The following is a 19,027-nucleotide window of genomic DNA, read 5'->3' on the forward strand; positions in this document are numbered from 1 at the left end:
GACTAATTGGACAATCATGCTTTCTTACTATTTATTTAGATTTATTTCCATAATAATGGTGACACTGATATTGAAAATATCAATCTTCAGTTAACTGTGTTGAAAAAGACTGCACACACACACGTGCATTGGGGGAACACAATAAAGCAATTGTGCTTAGTGTACCTAAATGCACCAGGGTACCTGCACATTTCCAACATTTTCTCCTTGTAGCAAATCATCTCTTCTGAGATTTTACAATGAGACCCTTTCTTCATTGAAACTTGGACACAAAACAGACCCGAACAAGCAACAGGTATGGAAACATTTTTAAATATCTCTGCGGGGTCATTTCCAGTGATGTTGTCAGATAGTCACTGTAACAATCTGAACCTGTCAGTACAAAAACAGCACTTTAAGTGGACATAAATTGGTCTGTTTTGCTGCTGCCAGCTGCAGCGCACACTCAATACTGGAACAATTTGAAAAACTATTGTTCCCACCAGTCACTTTGACACAAAAACATGAAATAATAGAGTCCAGGTTGTAAAATACCAGAGTCTCCCTTTACCCAAGTATTTTAATTTCCTCGCTTTAACTTTAATTTGTTTGCTAAATTGCCTCTTCTCCCAGCCGTCCTGTGGGCAGATGTTTTGGAAAAAGTTCTTCAAAAAATGTTGAAAATAATCCAGATTTTTTGCAGAGTCATCAAATATCACCATTGTGTCTGGCAGAGGGGTTGAAAAATACATTTTCTGTATGTTTCATGCAGCTCAGCACTGGTGATCAAAGCAAGATGACTGTGTGCTGTTGTGAACCAGTTAATGCATCACTATCATGTGCTCAGCAGAAAACACACTCTTGTGCAGGGTTAGTAACAGTGCTCTTATAATAAAAATGAAATGAAATGAAATCTCTGTAGGGTCCTCTATGTGTGTGTGTTGGCATGTGCAGTATCTGTGTGCTTGTGTGTGTACTTTCTGTATATTCACACACTATAAATTGGTTTCACAGATGTTATAGGATGATGTAATGTTATAGCAGGGGCACATTCGCCATGATCCTTTCTGTGCTGGTATACAGGAAGTTAAGTCATACCTGCATAATCATACCCACCTGTCCTCTGAGCAGCGCTGCCGTAGAAACACACTGCCATGACGAGGCTGAGGAGAAGACCCAGTCTCCCCCCCATGCTGGAATGAATCTCGGGTTTCTCTCTTCCTGTAACACAAGGACAAAGACGACCATAAATGCAGACAATCTGTTTCTCATCATTCGCAGCAGGGAGCATGTTTGTTCCAGAAAATCATGTTACAGTGTACTGCACACATTTACAGACATGAAGACAGGCCACGCCCACTCTCCGTTTCTTTAGAACTTTAGGGTTTACTCTAAGCGGTGGTGTCGTGGGCTGCACATCAAACACATTTTGGGAAATCATGCATGAAAAGAGGAATCTACTAAAACCTTTAACGTGTCTGTGAAGTATTAGCCAGACATTAGCATGCCTGGCTAATAGTGAAACACCACAGCAATTTGGTGGGGGAAGACTTACTGAGATAAACTATCAACTAACAATGCAGAAAATACTCCATTACTATTGAAAGTGTGCAAAATGTACCTACATTTTTTCACCTTTTGGAATAGAAAATAAAAAACTTAAGGTAAACACCTGATCATGAAACATCATCACACAATCTTTACAACACTATAAAACAGCAATCCCTTCAGTGATCCTTAATAAACACCTAATCTAAATTTGTAATGAGAGCCAGAGATCCCTTAATTTGTCTGTTAATTTAAGGAGGACGCTTTGCTCCAGGAAATCATGTTACAGTGTACTGCACACAGTTACAGGCACGAAGACAGGACATGCCATTCTGCGTTTCTTTACAACTTTTGGGTTTTCCTGAGGATAAAACCCCTCTAAGCTGTGGTGTCGTGGGCTGCACAACAAACGGTCTGCACATTTTGGGAAATCGTGCGTAAAAAGAGGAATCTACTAAAACCTTTAATGTGTGTGCCAAAGCATTAGCCTGACATTAGCATGCCTGGCTAATAGTGAAACACCACAGCATTGAGTTGTGGAGGAATTACTGACATAATATATCACACAATATAGAAAAAGTGTGCAAAATATACCTACATTTTTTTAACCTATTAGTATAAACCATAAAAAAAACTTAAGGTAATAATAAATAAGAGTAATACATTTTATTTACAGAGCGTTTTTATAGTACTAAAAGACACTTAAAGGATAACTTCGGTATTTTTCAACCTGGGCTCTATTTCCCCATGTGTATGTGTGCGTATGATTCATAGGTACAACTCGTTTTAAAATTTGTTCAGTATTGAGGGAGTTGGATGCAGCCGGGAGACACAAAAAAAGCTAAAACGGTAACAGGGGCAAATGCGTCCCGTATAAGTTTGCGCATTAAAAGTGCTTTTTTTCGCCACTGACCGGTTCAGATCGGCAGTGTTATCTCTGTAAATAGCATACCAAGCGTTTCCCTGACCCTTCACCTCCTCCTGGCTGTGACGTCATCTTGCGAGAGCTTTGCTTGTTGCCGGAAGAAAACAGAGGAGCCATGCTGAGCACCGCACAGAGTGGCGCTGGTTGTCCCGGAGTACAGTTGAGAGTTTTACTGCATCGGTATCATGGCTGCATATTTACCCGATTTCGAGAATGATGATGAGCCCTTTTATTATGATGGCCGCCCGTACTTATTTGGCCCGAGTACATGGACAAGGAGCTCCTACAAACTGAAGAGCAGACGAGGATAGAGAGAGAGGGCCAACGAGCAGACGAGGGTGAAGCAGCGGCTGCACGAACGCGAATCTCTGAGGACTGGTGGTGCTCCTTGCTGTGACTCCATGCCCACAGAGGAAGAATGTCTGTGTTGCAACGAGTGGGACCTGCTGCCCAGTATTCATGGTCTCGATGTGTCCTGGGATGATACAAAAACTACCAACACTGTGTAACTACGTTAGAGGATTTCCCCCCTCTGATCAACAGGGCAGTGCTGGATACCTTTTTTCATGTGCCCAAAATAAATTGGAGGAGGCGGCCAAAACCACAGGGACCAAATGGTCAACTATCCATCAAGTAAGTATAACTAATATGTCTTTATGCATGTTATACTGATACCTAGAATTGTCTCCGAGACACACATTTACTGTTGCATACTTTGCCCTCGTATATATCGTACCCTGTTTTCTTCCAGCAACAAGCAAAGCTCTTGCAAGATGACGTCACGGCCGGGAAGAGGTGAAGGGTCAGGGAAACGTTTAGTATGCTATTTACAGAGATAGCGCTGGTGATCTGAACCGGTCAGTGGCGGAAAAAAGCACTTTTAATGCGCAAACTTAAACGGGACGCATTTGCCACCATTTCTACCTCGCGGCTGCCGGCTCCCTCAATACTGGACCAATTTTAGAACGAGTTGTACCCATGAATCATACACACACATACACATGGGGAAATAGGGCCCAGGTTGAAAAATACCGAAGTTGTCCTTTGACATAAAATATAATACAGTGAAACACACGGGACATCATTCACACATTAAAAGAAGTTTTGAAAAGATGAGTTTTGATGAGTGATTTGAACTCAGAGAGGTCGGAGCAGTCTCAGTGTGTTTAAGGAGAGAGTTCAAGAGAGAGGGGGCGGCTATGGAGAAGGCTCTGTTGCCCCAGGTCTGGTGCTTGGTCCTGAGTGGTGGAGTCAGGAGATTTACATCAGAGGAGTAGGGGAAGGCAATATGGCCCTAAAATAATATCACGATATTTCAGTGAGGAGAGGGACCTCAATTGGATTTGTTGTGGGACAGGGAGCCAGTGGAGGTTCTGGAGGACAGGGGTGATGTGATCGCGGGCAGCAGAGTTCTGGATATATTAGAAATTATTTAGGCGTTGTGCATGTGTGGGGAGGAATGCAGGTAAACATCTAATTAACAAACTTCATCAAACGATCTTATAACACTATAAAACAGCAATCCTTAATAAACACCTGTAATGAGAGCCAGAGATCCCTTAATTTGTCTATTAATTCAAGGCAGACACGTTTGTTGCAGCGAATCATGTTACAGTGTACTGCACACATTTACATGTATGAGAACAGGCCACGCCCACTGTGACCCCACATTACCTCAGAGCTTTAGGCTTCTCCTGAGAACAAAAACATCTCCAAGCTGTAATTTGGTGTGTTGCCCAACAAACAAGTTGCACATGATGGGAAATGCCCCATTAAGAGAAGAACTGATTAAAACCTTCAATGTGTGTGCCAGAGAACATTTGACTTTACAGTGGACTCATCTGACCTGGGAACAATCTCAGAACACTTTAACACAAAGTGACTCTTTTAAAGGTGTTTCATGACAACCTGAGCTGCCAAACACTTAATCAAGGTGTTTAGTAAGGCGGCTAGAGATCCCTTTGTCTATCTATTAATGTGAAGGTCAAAAGCTAAACCCCCGAAAAACACCTTAATTTCATGATTCATGAATAAAAAATACAGAGGATTAAAAGGGGCGCATTACTTTTCCCTTAAGCTACACAATAAATTGATTTTTACTGATAAATCCATTAATGATCAATTAAGGGTGCTTTAAGTTTAAAACTTTGGTAAATGTTAGAAATATTCTCAGATGCATTATCAGGTATTTAACAGCTTTATTCCAGATATGAGGTAAATGAATTCATTAGAGATGGACTGACTGCAATTTTCTTGGCCAATTCCAATTTCCCAAATATTCTAAAACTTTTTTTAATTTTCCGTAATCCTGTTTAGGGTCATGGGGGGGCTGGAGCCTATCCCAGCTGACACTGGGTGAGAGGCAGGGTTCACTCTGGACAGGTCACCAGACTATCACAGGGCTGACACATAGAGACAGACAACCATTCACACTCACATTCACACCTACGGACAATTTAGAGTCACCAATTAACCTGCATGTCTTTGGACTGTGGGAGGAAGCTGGAGCACCTGGAGGAAACCCACGCTGACACAGGCAGAACATGCAAACTCCACACAGAGGGGCTCCCACTCCCCAGGATTCAAAGTCCTCACACCTGGTTCGAAACAGGACCCCTCTTGCTGTGAGGCGACAATGCTAACCACTGCTCCACCGTGCCGCCTACTCAAGTAATGTAACCAGTTTATTTTCCTCTCAGTCACTAGTGTTACAGTGTTTTGCTGTCAGTGAATAAACCACTGAATCTATCAAATAAACCCTATTTAGTCAGAAAACTAACTAGATTAACTAGCAAACCAGGTTTGACCACCCAAATCTGTTTTTAGAGTATGGCGCTAATCGTTTGAGCAGCTGGGAGTTCGGTGCGTTTCTCAAGGGTACCTTGGCAGTGCCCAGGGGCAGACTAGCACCTCTCCAGCTACCAGTCCCATCATTGTTTTTATGGGGCTTTAATGGGTTTTCTGCATCAACTAAGAGGCTTTTAGTTAGTAAAAAAACCCTTATTACTTACAAAAAAAATTGTCTCAGATACCCCTTAATTTGTGCCTTAGAGGATCAAAATTCAAAGGTTCACCCTTTATTTAATATATATATCTACCAAGGGATTTACAGATTAAAAGCCTCTTGGAAAGTGTCATATATTATGAAACCCATCCCTGAACTTTCACTTTAACTGGTAAGGTAACTCAAGGATGGGTTTAATTTTTGATCCATTTTGAAATTAAAATGAATTACCCCCTCCTCCCTTCCAGCTGCAGTCAGACCCTTCCCAGTGATTTCGACAGTTGACAGTCATGATCTGGCAGCCTGGTGACATTTGAGGGGTTAAGTGTGTGTAAAAGGGCGTTTTCTGCAAAATCTGTGTAATTATCAATAATTACGTCTCCATGCACGCTGCCATGAACCCATCTCCTCTAAGTGACATTAGACCATAACTGCAGCACCGGGATTACACTGAATAAATCATTAGTGAACACTGCAAAGTCGGAGTCTGTATCACAGCACAGAAAATAAATGTTTGCAGATGAACCTCATCACTGCACTGTGTGTGTGTGACCCTGTGTCAGTGTCCACTGTGTGTGTGTCACCGACAGAAGAGGAAAATTAAACAAATTAGGAATTACTGGGGGAGAAAGCAGAGGAGGGAGTCATCACCAGGGGTAAGGGGGGTTGGGTGAATAATAGCAATAATATGAATATTAATACCACTTTATGTCTCAAATCAAAATGCTTTACAAAAACAAGTGAAATAGGAAATAACACAGCAATAAAAAAGAGAAGAAAGACAGTTTCTGTAAGAATCTTCATTCATTCATTCATCTTCTAACCGCTTCATCCTCTTGAGGGTTGTGGGGGGGCTGGAGCCTATCCCAGCTGACATCGGGTGAGAGGCAGGGTTCACCCTGGACAGGTCGCCAGACTATCACAGGGCTGACACATAGTGACAAACAACCATTCACGCTCACATTCACACCTATGGACAATTTAGAGTTACCAATTAACCTAGTCCCCAATCTGCATGTCTTTGGACTGTGGGGGGAAGCCGGAGTGCCCGGAGAGAACCCACGCTGACACGGGGAGAACATGCAAACTCCGCACAGAAGGGGTCCCACGCCCGGGAACCCCCTGTAAGAATCTGTACAATTCAAAACATGAGAACAAAAACAACTGAAGCTGAGTCAATATAGACAAAAATGTCTCAGTGAATCTCAGTCCAAAGATGTTTGAGGTTGGTGTCATTTTTCCATCTTTCCAAAACAAAATAACACATGATTGAACATGTATGAAATCGACTAAAGACGTCTGCCCTTTTAGCATTCCTTGCTAACTACATCCCACAGCAGAAGGTCATAGCCAGCAAGTAGAAATTCGGTAGAAATTCAGTAGAAATTCTGGGCCCTTGCGTAAGCAGTCTCTGTGGCGCCCCCACCCTTCTTCTCTTGAACCATGACTCTGTCCCAAAAAAGTCAGCTTGCTTTCTTTCCCTTTCCATTCCTTTGTGGAACCCTGATTTCCTTTTTTTCTGGGAAACGCAGGACAGTGATCGCTGGTGTTCCAGCGGCATCAGCCACTCACTCAGCTTTAGCTGCGTTTAGAGACAAATCGTAGTGCACAAGTGGACTAGGAGGCATTTTACGCCTTTAACGGGTGAGACGAGCCTCAGGCTGCCGTCAGCCCTAGAGTGGTCTCCTTTGGTCTGAATCAGGGACTCATGTTGTTCCAAAGTTGTGTAATTGCCTAGAGTCGGTTCGTGTTCTCACGGCAGCATTTACAAGAGGACCAGATCAAATGCCTTGTGTGAGAAAGCTGCTCTTGATTGGTCAGAATTTCCATGTGGGAAAAATCCAGGAAGTAAAGCAAACATTGAAGAAGAGTACACTTGCAAGATAAATGTGACACTTTCTAATGTCACAATGGAGGGACAACTACGCAGGTTGATTTTAGGACCTTGACACAACGGCTCAACTTCCTGATCGGTATTGCGCAGACTGGCCTCAAATGACATGACTGAAGCAAGATGGCAGCAGCTGTATCTGTGATATTATGTAGGGATGCAGGATATTGGACTTTTTGTTGATATCTGATATGCCCATAATGTAACAGCTCATTTAGCCGATACTGATATCGATTTATCCACTTTTCCTCCACCTAATTTTAGTGATCATCAAGTCTCTTCTGTAGTGGAATTAACATCATATTACACATACATACTCTTATCATGACGGCCCACCAGCAGATGGAGACATGAAATACTGTTCAGAGTATGTAATTCATTGTGCAAAGTAAGAAAAAGCATGCTGGCCAATTCTGATTCAGTTCATTTTAAAGCCAATATTGGCCGATACCAATGACGTGCTGATATTATCGTGCATCTCTAATATTTTGGCTTCAGTTATGCAAAGTGGGAGGAAGTAGAGATGAGTTTTCCATCCTTACATACAGTCATTGGCACAAACAAATAATTCTGAATTGATATGATATTACCACTGTACTTATTTGTATTATTCCACATTCTGCTGGTTTTCATATCATGCAGCTGCTGCACAGCCAGATGTTTCCACATCTGCACTTGGCAGACGTGTCCTAATAGTTTGTCTTCTGTCTCCCTTCTTTTTTCAACCATCTTCGAACAGTGAACCTATTTTTAACTGGGGGACTTAGAGTAATCCTCCTGGCATACTGAATTAACTTCCTCCTGATGAATAGAATCAGTTCACGGGGACAGATCGGTGGCAGCTGGAGAACGGCTGCACTAACATGCGAATGCTACCAACATGCTGTGACCGAGTGGAAACAGCCAGCTGAGGATAAACATTCACAAGCCCCAGAAAGCTTTGACGTCTTATCTCTTAAGATCAGAGCTTTATCCTGAAATTTTAATGTTAACTTCCTGAAAGACGCCCGGAAGCTGCAGCTTCAGACACAAAGCCACTGGATCAGAGGAAGATGTATGTAGCTGCATGTGTAGCACATACGTGTTTGTCATGGTGGAGGACGGAGAGAACAAAAAGCACAAACAGGAAAAGAGCAACAAGCTGTTTAGAAGTTAATCTTCAAATACATTTTATGGTTTATATGTTTACATTTTTAATTAAGACTGAATATTAAATTGTGAAATACATCTTATTGTAATTCCTTATTCATTCATTTTCTATAGCCGCTTATGCTGTTGAGGGTCACGGGGGGCCTGGAGCCTATCCCAGCTGTCGTTGAGCGAGAGGCGGGGTTCACCCTGGACAGGTCACCAGACTATCACAGGGCTGACACATAGAGACAGACAACTATTCACACTCACATTCACACCTACGGACAATTTAGAGTCACCAATTAACCTAATTTAGCTAGCCTGAAGGAAACCCACGCTGACACGGAATCAGTGCTAACCACTGCCCCACCATGCCACCCACATCTTATTGTCTTCTTTTAAATTTTGCATCTTATTTCGGAGCCGATTTAAACTTGTACTCAGTGTCCTATGCATGATGTGTTCAGCCACATTTACTGATCCACCCTACGTTTTCTCCTTAGCTGTATTGTCTGAGGACTCTTTTCACATACTGACAGAATATTTGGATGAGCTGATGATCAGCTCGGTGAACATCTGTTGCTCAATGAGACAAAGTCAATGAGGTGATGGTGAAGTTGACAGGACGATTCTCTCCATGGAGACAAAATGAAGTCAGTCATTCTGTCTGTTCAGACAGGAGCTGCCAGGATTCACTGGAAATTTGGACTCCAGAGTTTTCAGCAGATTAAAGACTTACTGGAGGTCAATGGTGTTTTACAGGAAGGTTGTGGACCAGACTGTAACAGTCAAAAGTAGGAGGGGAACGATCCATCAATCTTGATCGATGTATCGATTCAGTGATCTACTATTTAATATCACTGAAGTGAAATCATCGATCCATAACATAACTTTTAGAAAACGCCTTTATTTTGAAATTCTGTGTCACCATCAGACAGCACCAGGCAGAAAATAACAAGCAGCCGAGAGAAAGACGATGAGGATAACATTATTTACTCAGAGATAAATCAGCAGTGTGGAAATATTTTGGATTACGGAGAAAATACAGGTCAATAGACAAAGCACATGCCGTATGTACACAATTATGAGAAAAAAATATTCAGGAAACACGACGTCACTACCTGGCAGGCAGTTAGGCACTCCGCTAACTTCTCACCACAGGATCAGCTGCTGTTTCAATGTTTGGCTGAACAAACATGCATGCAGGCTGAAATTTAACCGTGCTGTTCTGTCAGGAGATAAAACGACTTTAATCAATGGTGATGAAAAAAATATGTGTAATTTGTTAAGCTATGATAAGAGGAAAAGTCCACTAGCCACTAAGCTAATTACTGCAAATGAAAGTGCTTATGTGAATTATGGGTGATGAACAAAAACATTGTTGCGTCTATGAACCTTGACAGAGCAGAATTTGGGGCTGTTGGGAGAAGTCTGCCTTCAGGGCTTAAAGCTAGGTAGTCCTGAAGTTTTAGGAAAAAGCCCAAGGTTTGGAATAAAATGCAAGATTTACCTGCGCAGTATTAACGCCATACCTATGGCGTAGGCGCTGTGTGGACGTGTACTCTACTCTGTAGCCTTATGTGCACCTCCTCAGAAATGTAACTACACGTGGTGGCGACACAGACCTCCTGTCTGTTTCTGTAAGCTGAAACCATTTCCCTCAGTGAAAACAAAGCTTTTATTTACTTTAATTTTATAGATAAGAAACAATAAATTGTGAGGAAAGTTTAGCATTTTGAGTTTTGTGTGTGATTTGTCCTGGCTTCTTACGAGCAGAGGAAAGTCTGCTAGCCACTAGGCTAACAGTAGCATGTTGTGTTTGTGGGGAAAACACAGTGGAATAGACACCATGGCCAACTAGCATTTTAAAGGTGTAACTGCAGAGCAAAACAAACACACCACACACAAGTATAAATGCTCACACTGGCGTAGGCTATTGCACAGAGCCTACACACAACTCTAAATCAGCCTTAACTTAACCTCTGTGCTGTTTTATGAGCATTAATGGAGTTGATATAAAGTTAACTTTACTGCCCTTAAGCAGTTACTATTATTTACAATTATTTATGTGTTGTTTTAATTATTTATGGCCAAAAGCAAAAAAAGAAAGGGGTGGCAGCTTCTCCTGTAACTGACTACGCTAAATGGGTCTATGATATTGTCTCATATCAACTGCAGGCCCCTGAGTTTAGTTGGATAGAAATCATATTGTGACAGACTTTGTGATATCTCAAATATTGCATCATTGTCTAAAGAATCAATATAATATGCTGTCATGGTGATTTACATCCCTAATTGGCATACATAACTAGTTGCAGGAATGTCAAATTTGTTCCTGCCATGTTGAGGCAGAGGGTGCTGTCTGTAGCTCTGGTTGAGGGTGAGAGGCTGTCAGCAGATAAACAGAGATCTGTGTGGGTACATGAGACCCTAAAAAAGAGGCTGGATCATGGGGAGTACCACCAGTTGGTCCAGGAGCTTCTCCTCCATCATGGACGTTTACAGTACTGCACTTATCTGCTTCTAAACCTGCTGTTTTCCACTGAGATGGTGCTAACTGTGGTTTGTAAAGTTGTATAGCTCTGGGTATCCAGCAACCGCTACCATCAGTTTCTCCTCCATTGTTTACCGACTGTAAACTCATTGTTGTGACCACCACAGAAGGCCCGCCTCTCAAATCAAAGGAATTGACATGGGATGCTTTTCCACTCTGAGCTGAAGTTTTTTCAACTTCAGGAGTTCAGAGCGCTCCAGCAAAAACACCAGATGCCTCATGCGCAGAAACATGAGGCGCGTCACAACACATAAACAGTGAGCAAAATGCTTCATTCTCATTATAAACTATTACAAAAAGCTGCCTCCAGCTGCTGAAACACTTTGTGTATGATCGAGGCCTTATTGTACATATGATTCATTCTTGTGTATGCAGAACTAATTAAGAAAAGGAGTATGAATCCTCCTACACAGTCCTCCTTCTTTCAGAGAAATCAGTCATGTATCCTTGACTGGTTTGTTCAGAGAGAAAAGACTGATGAGAAACAAATACTTTTTGCTCTCACTAAACCACTGAGTCAAACTTTATAACTCCCACAATGTGCTGATGTCCTCCATTTTTTCTCCCCAGCATCCTCTGGAGTTGCACAGAATCCTGCAGCACCAGCAGCCAGATGACTTCAAACCATTTCTGTCGCACAAGAGCCAGAAGAGAAAGAGTTGTCCTCTCTCTGCATCTGGCTCTGCTTAACACTAACAGTGCCATTTCCTGTCATCTGAGGGCAGCAAACACTGTCTGGCCACATCACAGGTCAGATCAACAGGAAACTGTTTTAAATGTCATGCGAATTATCTTGATGCTGTTGCTCACTGATGTAGAGAGCAGAGCTACAGAGACCTCTCTACTCTCACTGCCACTGACATCAAAGCTGTTGACACCTTAAACTCCATTAAAACCACTACCATTTAAAATATCTGTGACATGCAAACATCTCTATTTAACAAGAAGCAGGAAAACACATGTGGCACCATTACAAGCTGATGAACAAATCATACTGGATTTTTGAGGCAGGAGGCTGAAGCCTATCCCAGCAGTCACTGGGTGAGAGGCAGGCTAAACCCTGGACAGATCACCAGACAATCACACAGCTGGCACGTAAGCGCCGTTTCCACCGAGCAGTTCAGTTCAGTTCAGTTCAGTTGGACATTTTTTCTGTCTCCACAGTAAAAGTTGTGGATGGTACCAACAGAAGCGTTCCTTAGCATCCCCATGTTTGGTCCCCCCTCTGTTGGGGTACCTAGCACACAGATCTGGTACTAAAAGGTGGAGCTAGAAACCCTGCAGTCTGATTGGTCAGTAGAGGATGCTCACTCTGGTTTTATGTAACCTCTGTTCATACATCAGTAAACTACAACTATAAAATGAAAGAGAAAAAAATAACTTCATTCACTGGGCCGACTGCCGGCAACTTTTAAGGTGGAACGTTAACTTGTAATGTTACTCAATGCATGAGTTGATGACGTGAATCCATCAGCACACCTTAAATTTCACTGTGACAACTTTGACCATCACTTTAGTTTTTATATGACACACACTTTTAGTAATGACTTTAAAAATATAGATTAATTTGGAGCGGATTATGTGAAGGTCATATATTCTAATCCTCACTTCCTGTGGGCTACAGCAACACTAAACCCCTGAGCTTGCCTGAGAAGGACTAAATGCACAAAGCTGCTATTTTTAAATATCCCATGGAGAGAGACTCTCACTGCAGCCTGTTCTATTTTGTTGTGAAAATGTGGGCGTGCAGCCTCGTTCTGTGGACGATAAACCAGGTGCAGACTTCCATCTGTGTCACCGCTGATGAGGAAATACAGCGAGTGCTGGACGGAGCAGTGAGTGACAACAACCCCGCCCACATTTAAGAGGACTGTCTGAACACACCGAGGGTCTAGGTACCATGTCTGAAGGCTTACTGAAAGGGTTTGGGGGAAACAGGGCTTTAGAGACGGAGAGCCATTCATGCTACTGCCAATTTAGAGTCACTAATTAGCTTAACGTGCATGTCTTTGGACTGTGGGAGGAAGACAGAGAAAATCCGCACTGACACAGGAACATGCAAACTCCACACAGAAGGGCCCCAGCCGAACAGCAGATTCAAACTCGTAACTCTCTTGCTGTGAGGCGAGTTTAACCACTGCACCACCATGCTGACCCCATATGATAATATCGTTTAAATAATCCATCACCTCCTGAATCATTTGTTTCTTTCCCTTCTTGTCTTGTCTCCTTATCTTAACTGTAGGTGCTCTTTTTGTGCAACAGTTATAGCTACAGACTCTTTCTCACTCAGCATTATTTTATTTTTTAAATCTTCTATGTATATATCATAATAATATTGTTATTGTAAACCTTTTGCATTGATAATCGTGTGGTGAAAATCTGATATCGTGCCAGCCGTACAGTAGAGTTAGTTTTAGAGGAGGAATACCACGAACTGAATGTCAGCTGAATGTCTTTGACAGATTCGTTAAAATTCATCTTTTATTCACATTAAATCAAAATCCAGCAGCACAAAAACTTTCAAAAAACAAGTTTCATGTGTGAATATTACTTTAGTTTTTCAATCTTTTACATTTCCACATCTGTGTTTTTTCTGCTGAGCCGAGCAAACTGTACTGTGTATTGGAAACAAACACAACATTTCCACTCTTGAATGTTTCCTTTGAATTTATCTTTTTCCTGTTCTTTGTTCCTGAAACCCGCCCACTCCTCCTCCTCCGACTCTCTCCTGCCAGCACACAGCAGACTGAATTTTAGGTGTAGCGTTACATTTAATTTACCTTCCCTCTACTGGGATCATCCTCCTGCCTAACTGAGTGGAGAGCTGGAAGCGAATGTTTCCAGCCTGTGCCTGCTGGTTTGGTACCAGCTGCTAAAGAATTCAGAGAAACTGGGCTGTGATTCTTTTCCAAGGTGAGTGGGATTATGTTTGAAAAGTGAAACCACTCTGTCCCCTCCAGAGTGTGAAAGCAGCGCAGTAAAAGTAATCATAACCAGCACTTGTGCTGAATGTGTACGCCTCCTTTTATGTGGGGGTGTTAAGCTGGATCATGCTTTCATGTGTGCATGCATGTAGCTACATGCGTGCCCAGCCCCCCGCCCCCACAAACATGTTTCTGGCCTGCGTTTAATCACCTGCCAAATGTCGGAGGCCCCTGCAAGCGGAGGAAATGGGGGTCAGTTTAATGTGAAGCATGTGAAGGTAATCACGGCAGAGCGCTCCAGTGACAGGCTGATTGAGAGGAGGGTCTCTGCATCATTCACTCATCCAAATCTATTTACACGGACCTCCGCGCTTCGCTCCAACTCTATTTATTTAGCCAGGGTTTGAACAGCGCTTTCCGGTTCAATTGTATAGATGAAGCGTTTGATGGTAAAGAACGAGGGGCCTCATTGTTTAGAGCTGAAGTCAGGCTCCACACAGCGCTTTTTCTGGGTGCCAGTTTTTTTTTCAGTCATTCCCAAAGAGGGGAAAGCTTATGTGCTTTCATGCTTCCACCAAACAAAAGGTGCCGCGCCCGGCGGCTTTTTTCAGAGCGCTCCGGCTTGCGGCCGCTCCGAGAGCTTCTTGTCAAATTCTCTGTACTTTTCAGAAAGATGCTGGTGATGTCACTGCTGCTCTCTCAGATACTGTATGATACATCGTTCATAAACTGTCACAACAAAAACAGAAAAGCTCTGTGGGAGCAGATCGGCCGGACACTGAATGTTGTCAACTCTGTAGTCAACCCTCTGTTAATGTAGCGTTAGCTACCTAGCTAACATGAATGTCAAGATGTTATTGTCCCAGAAACAAACCCACACATATCACCTGATTAAAATACGTGCTGGGATGAAGCGCTGCCCAGCCCCCTGCCACTGTGTCTCTCCTGAGGACAATCACTTGGTGGACACAGGTCCTTACAGGACTGACCAGAGAGTGATGGAGAGTCTTCAGAGGTCAGCTGAAGGTCAGTATCCTGTCCAGACAGGCTCAAAGCGATGAGAAGCTTCCATCTAAAGCTCTGACAGGGCGGTCTACATCACTCAATCACTGGTGACTTTTTGACACTGACCAGCCCTACAGCTGACCGGGCAGGTGTGCACAGATGTGCTCCCATTCTCCACATTCCTTTGTCATTGTCCTACATTCCTAGATCGGATGAACTGATTCATGCGACAGTCACACCATGAAGAGACTTGTCCATGCTGAATAGGTGGAGGCCAGGATCTCAGTAAAAGTGCTTATGTGCAGGGCTGTTGGTGAACGACTGGACCCAGCAAGCAATGGTCGTGATTTAAACATATTGGCTATATTTAGCTCAGATTTAGTCTAGCTACATGTAACCCAAATCTAGCCGATTTAATTTTGAAATTGATTAAATGTTATTTTCGCCATTGTAGATGGCGTGTGGTATGATATTCAATCACGTATGGAGAGTCAACAGTAATTAAAATATGTTTATCTCCTTTTTTTGTCTCTACATAGCCATATAATTGATGGCGTCTACACTTTGGCTATGGTTAGACATCTACCAAATTTTCACTGACAGCCCAAATTCAGCCGTGATTTAGCCTAGACGTCAGGTCTTCATGTAGACGGAGCCCTAATGCTGAAATGAAAGTTAAGTGTGGCGTAACAAATGGCTGCTCATGTTCATTTCACTTTTATTTCAACCCTTTGAAACCTGACAGCAAACTGGCTTTCTTTCAAAAGCATGGCAGGAAGTCTGTGAGCAATCAAATAAGAAATGACCCAAAAATTTGCAAGAAATTAGCAAAAGGAGAAAATTGAAAACAAGAAAATTTGTAAAAAAACAACAACAAAGACCTGGAAAAAGTGCTTAAAATTATAATAACTCTGCACCATAATTTTAAATATGTCAAAATAATTATAAATGTGTTTCCCTAGATTCTTTCTTTTTCCCCCAGTTTTTTTAAACAACTATTTTCTAAATCTATTTCTGTTTTTGCAATTTGTGAGACATTTCATACCAAGTTGCTCGTTGCCTTTTTTCCCATGATTCTGAAAGATATCAAACCAGTTTGCTCAGAGGGTCAAAACTTTACATACCTGCGAAAGGCACCTGAAAGCAGCACAAGAAATGTGATGTCACTCCAGGTTTCAAAGGGTTAACACAGTCTTTCCCCTACCATTATAACGCTGGACTGACGAGGAATTACTTATGTCACTCATTTGTTTTTTATACTAAATAAATATATAGATATTAAGATTATTATTAGAGTTGGGGCAAAAAAACATTTCCAAGAGCCATGCGATGTCTGAGAAAAAAATGAGGTTGTCAGAAATAGTTGAGTTGTTTGAAAGAGACGAATACTGTCAACCTGGCGACTGAGGCGATGCTGAAACATCAGACGCTGGACCACCAGAGAATTACAAGAGCTGACTGAGGAAAGGACGCCATCAACCAGCTGTCACTCACATCTCCTCCACGGTCAAAGCAGCTACCGCTACACGCTTATTCTGACCTTTATGGTAAATGGATTAAAAACAGCCCAGGATACATGACTATGTGCATTTTTCAAAATGAGGTTTGGATGATCCCTGCCTCTCATGCTTCAGGCCCTCACGCCCGCCACCCTGCCGTGACTCTGCATGAGGGGAATAATGAATCAGGGCCAGTTTTGGGGAGTAAAAGCTGCTGCTTAAGTTCTCGTCTGAAGTCAGTCCAGATTTGTCCTGCCGGGGGTCTGAAGATTGTCTGAACTCTGGTCTGTGGAGACCAGGCGGGGGACGCTAATGACGCAGTCTGTCTTCTCTCTTTTCTTTTATTGTCCTCAGTGTTTTCTCTTTCTGTGGAATGTGCTGTGTGAAACCAGCTGACTGGCAGAGCTTCAGTGGGAATGAACGGCACAGTTTGATCTTTAGACGGGGTAGTGGGTCAGGGTTTTACTCTCTCATTAACACAACGCTACATATTTGTGGGCCTTCACTTAACAAGTCAGGTAGGCTGTTAATCACATTTGAAAACGCGTCTGTCAGTGTCATGACATAACTGCTTCAGGTGGAGTTTCTTTATGTTCAGCAACGACAGACGTGACCAGAAGGTGTTGGAGGATATCAGAGGTCTCTTCTCAAAAGGACTCAACAGTTTGGACAGTTCAACGGAGCGCTCACGATCAATCAAAGCTGCAGTCTCTCTGCTTCCTCTGCCAACATTAAATACAGATCTTTTTTAACTTCGGCTGCAGATGTCAAAAGCTGAAGACAAGTGGATTCAAAGAGGGAAAACTAAAACTAAATTCAGATTTGATACAAAATTTAAGCCTCAGTCTGTGGAATAATGTAGCAAGACACCCTGAATCACTCTGTTTATAAATTCTAAATGGCATTCATATAATGGTATTATTGGTGAAGGGCCCATTATGACTTGAATCATTAAGTTTAATACTTTGACTTATTTGTGACCTACTAAACAGTAACTTTCTTCCACAGACAGAACAGCATCTTATATTTCAGTAACATTATGTCTGTGCCAATACTGTTAGCTAACGTTATCTGTTCTTGGGAGGAAAAAAAACAACAGATTTATGGACTGAATTTATTTATGATCAGGCTGCAAATCAGACAAAAGCCAGCAGCAAAGTAGCCGGGACACAGAAACATGCAGCCTACATGCTAAAAGGTAAAATAACATAAAAAGCTGTGGATGTAGACTGACGTTACATTGAGTTGGCTAACTTTCATATTTATAGGCTTTTGGAAGGAATAAATGTCGGCTGTCAACCATCTAAATCTTCCTCCACATGTTTGGTGAATGAACATCACCGCACTACTGTTATCTGATGTTGAGTCTGAAGCTAAGCCCAGACAGTCAACAGTATCTCAGAGCAGTGGTTCCCTGCTGTTGATGATGCAGCTGTGCAGCAGCTATCAGTCTCACTGGCTTCAATATCCCATCCTCAGCTCTGTCGTATTGCTCTGAACATAATCATGTCCAAAATGAGTGCTGAACACGATCTTGTCTTTCTTTACAGATACAGCGGTGAAGTGACATTTCTTCACCTGCACAAAACAAACCCAGGCAGAAAAGCTCTGTTGGTTTTTCTGTCGGGAAAAATGTGGACTCCACGTCCTCACAGGATTCAGTTTGTGCACCCTGCATAAACAAAATCATTCACCATGATGTCACCATGAATGGTGAAATGAAACATAAAACTACAGAAACTAGTTACCACCCACTACCATATGTTGTACCATAGCGGGTCAGAGACAGCTGCTTCTCTCTGATACATAATGTGATGCAATGTTGAAAACAAAAAGCTGTTCTTAGGAGCACTGCTCAAAGCACCGACTGCTTCCTCTAAATTTCTGCCATTATGTGTTGTATTACATAAAATCCTGCTCATACTTTTCAAATGGTCACTGTCAGGAAAGGTTAAGTATAAATTTTGTTATATTTGCTGTAATGCAATCTACACAGCAGCACATGAGGAAGATAATCTGTGAAAAAAAAGAAAACAACCAATCAGAGCTGAGGAGTTCTCATTTTACAGCTTAACAGTGCACGAAATATGTTTCTGAAAACATCGTCTTGATTCATATTTGATCAGCGCTCTCTGGTTTGACCATTTGACCAAAGTTTACACGCAGTGATTGACATGATTGACAGCTGAGTTAGAGACTCCTCGACTCTGATTGGCTGTTGTCGTTCAGCCCGGGTGGAATCTTGCGAATTCTTGCTTCGGTATCCGAATGGTGAAAGCGCATGCCACTTAACCGCAACATCCATAATTCAGTTTGATTCAGTGGGTGGTTTGTTGCAAGTAATACCCCTCTCTCAGCCGACACATGCTGATACACAGTCATCCATCCAATAAAGACAAAGGAAAGAAAAAAAAAAATATACAAAAGAAATCACGAGCCAAAAAAGTCGCAGACCACTGTTTCAGGAAACAAGTGAATCCAGCTTCTGACTGTTGGAGAGGACACACATCAAACATGCCAACAGCTGTTGTCTGTTACAAGAAATATTTCTAAAACTAGAATTA

General features: G+C 42.3%; 1 protein-coding gene across 3 annotated transcripts in view; it reads right to left on the reverse strand.

Moving 5' to 3' along the window:
- The window catches only part of LOC117266434 (collagen alpha-6(VI) chain-like), a 99,321-nt gene that overhangs the window by 60,045 nt on the left and 20,249 nt on the right, over positions 1-19,027 (reverse strand). For all 3 annotated transcript variants that reach the window (XM_078171294.1, XM_078171293.1, XM_033641635.2), the window contains exon 3: positions 1,096-1,200. In XM_078171294.1, the coding sequence (XP_078027420.1) occupies positions 1,096-1,171 (76 nt within the window). In that variant the 5' untranslated portion in view covers positions 1,172-1,200. The remainder of the gene's footprint in view (positions 1-1,095; positions 1,201-19,027) is intronic.

The sequence above is a fragment of the Epinephelus lanceolatus genome, chromosome 10 (genome assembly GCF_041903045.1).
Source record: "Epinephelus lanceolatus isolate andai-2023 chromosome 10, ASM4190304v1, whole genome shotgun sequence".
Classification (NCBI taxonomy): domain Eukaryota; kingdom Metazoa; phylum Chordata; class Actinopteri; order Perciformes; family Serranidae; genus Epinephelus; species Epinephelus lanceolatus.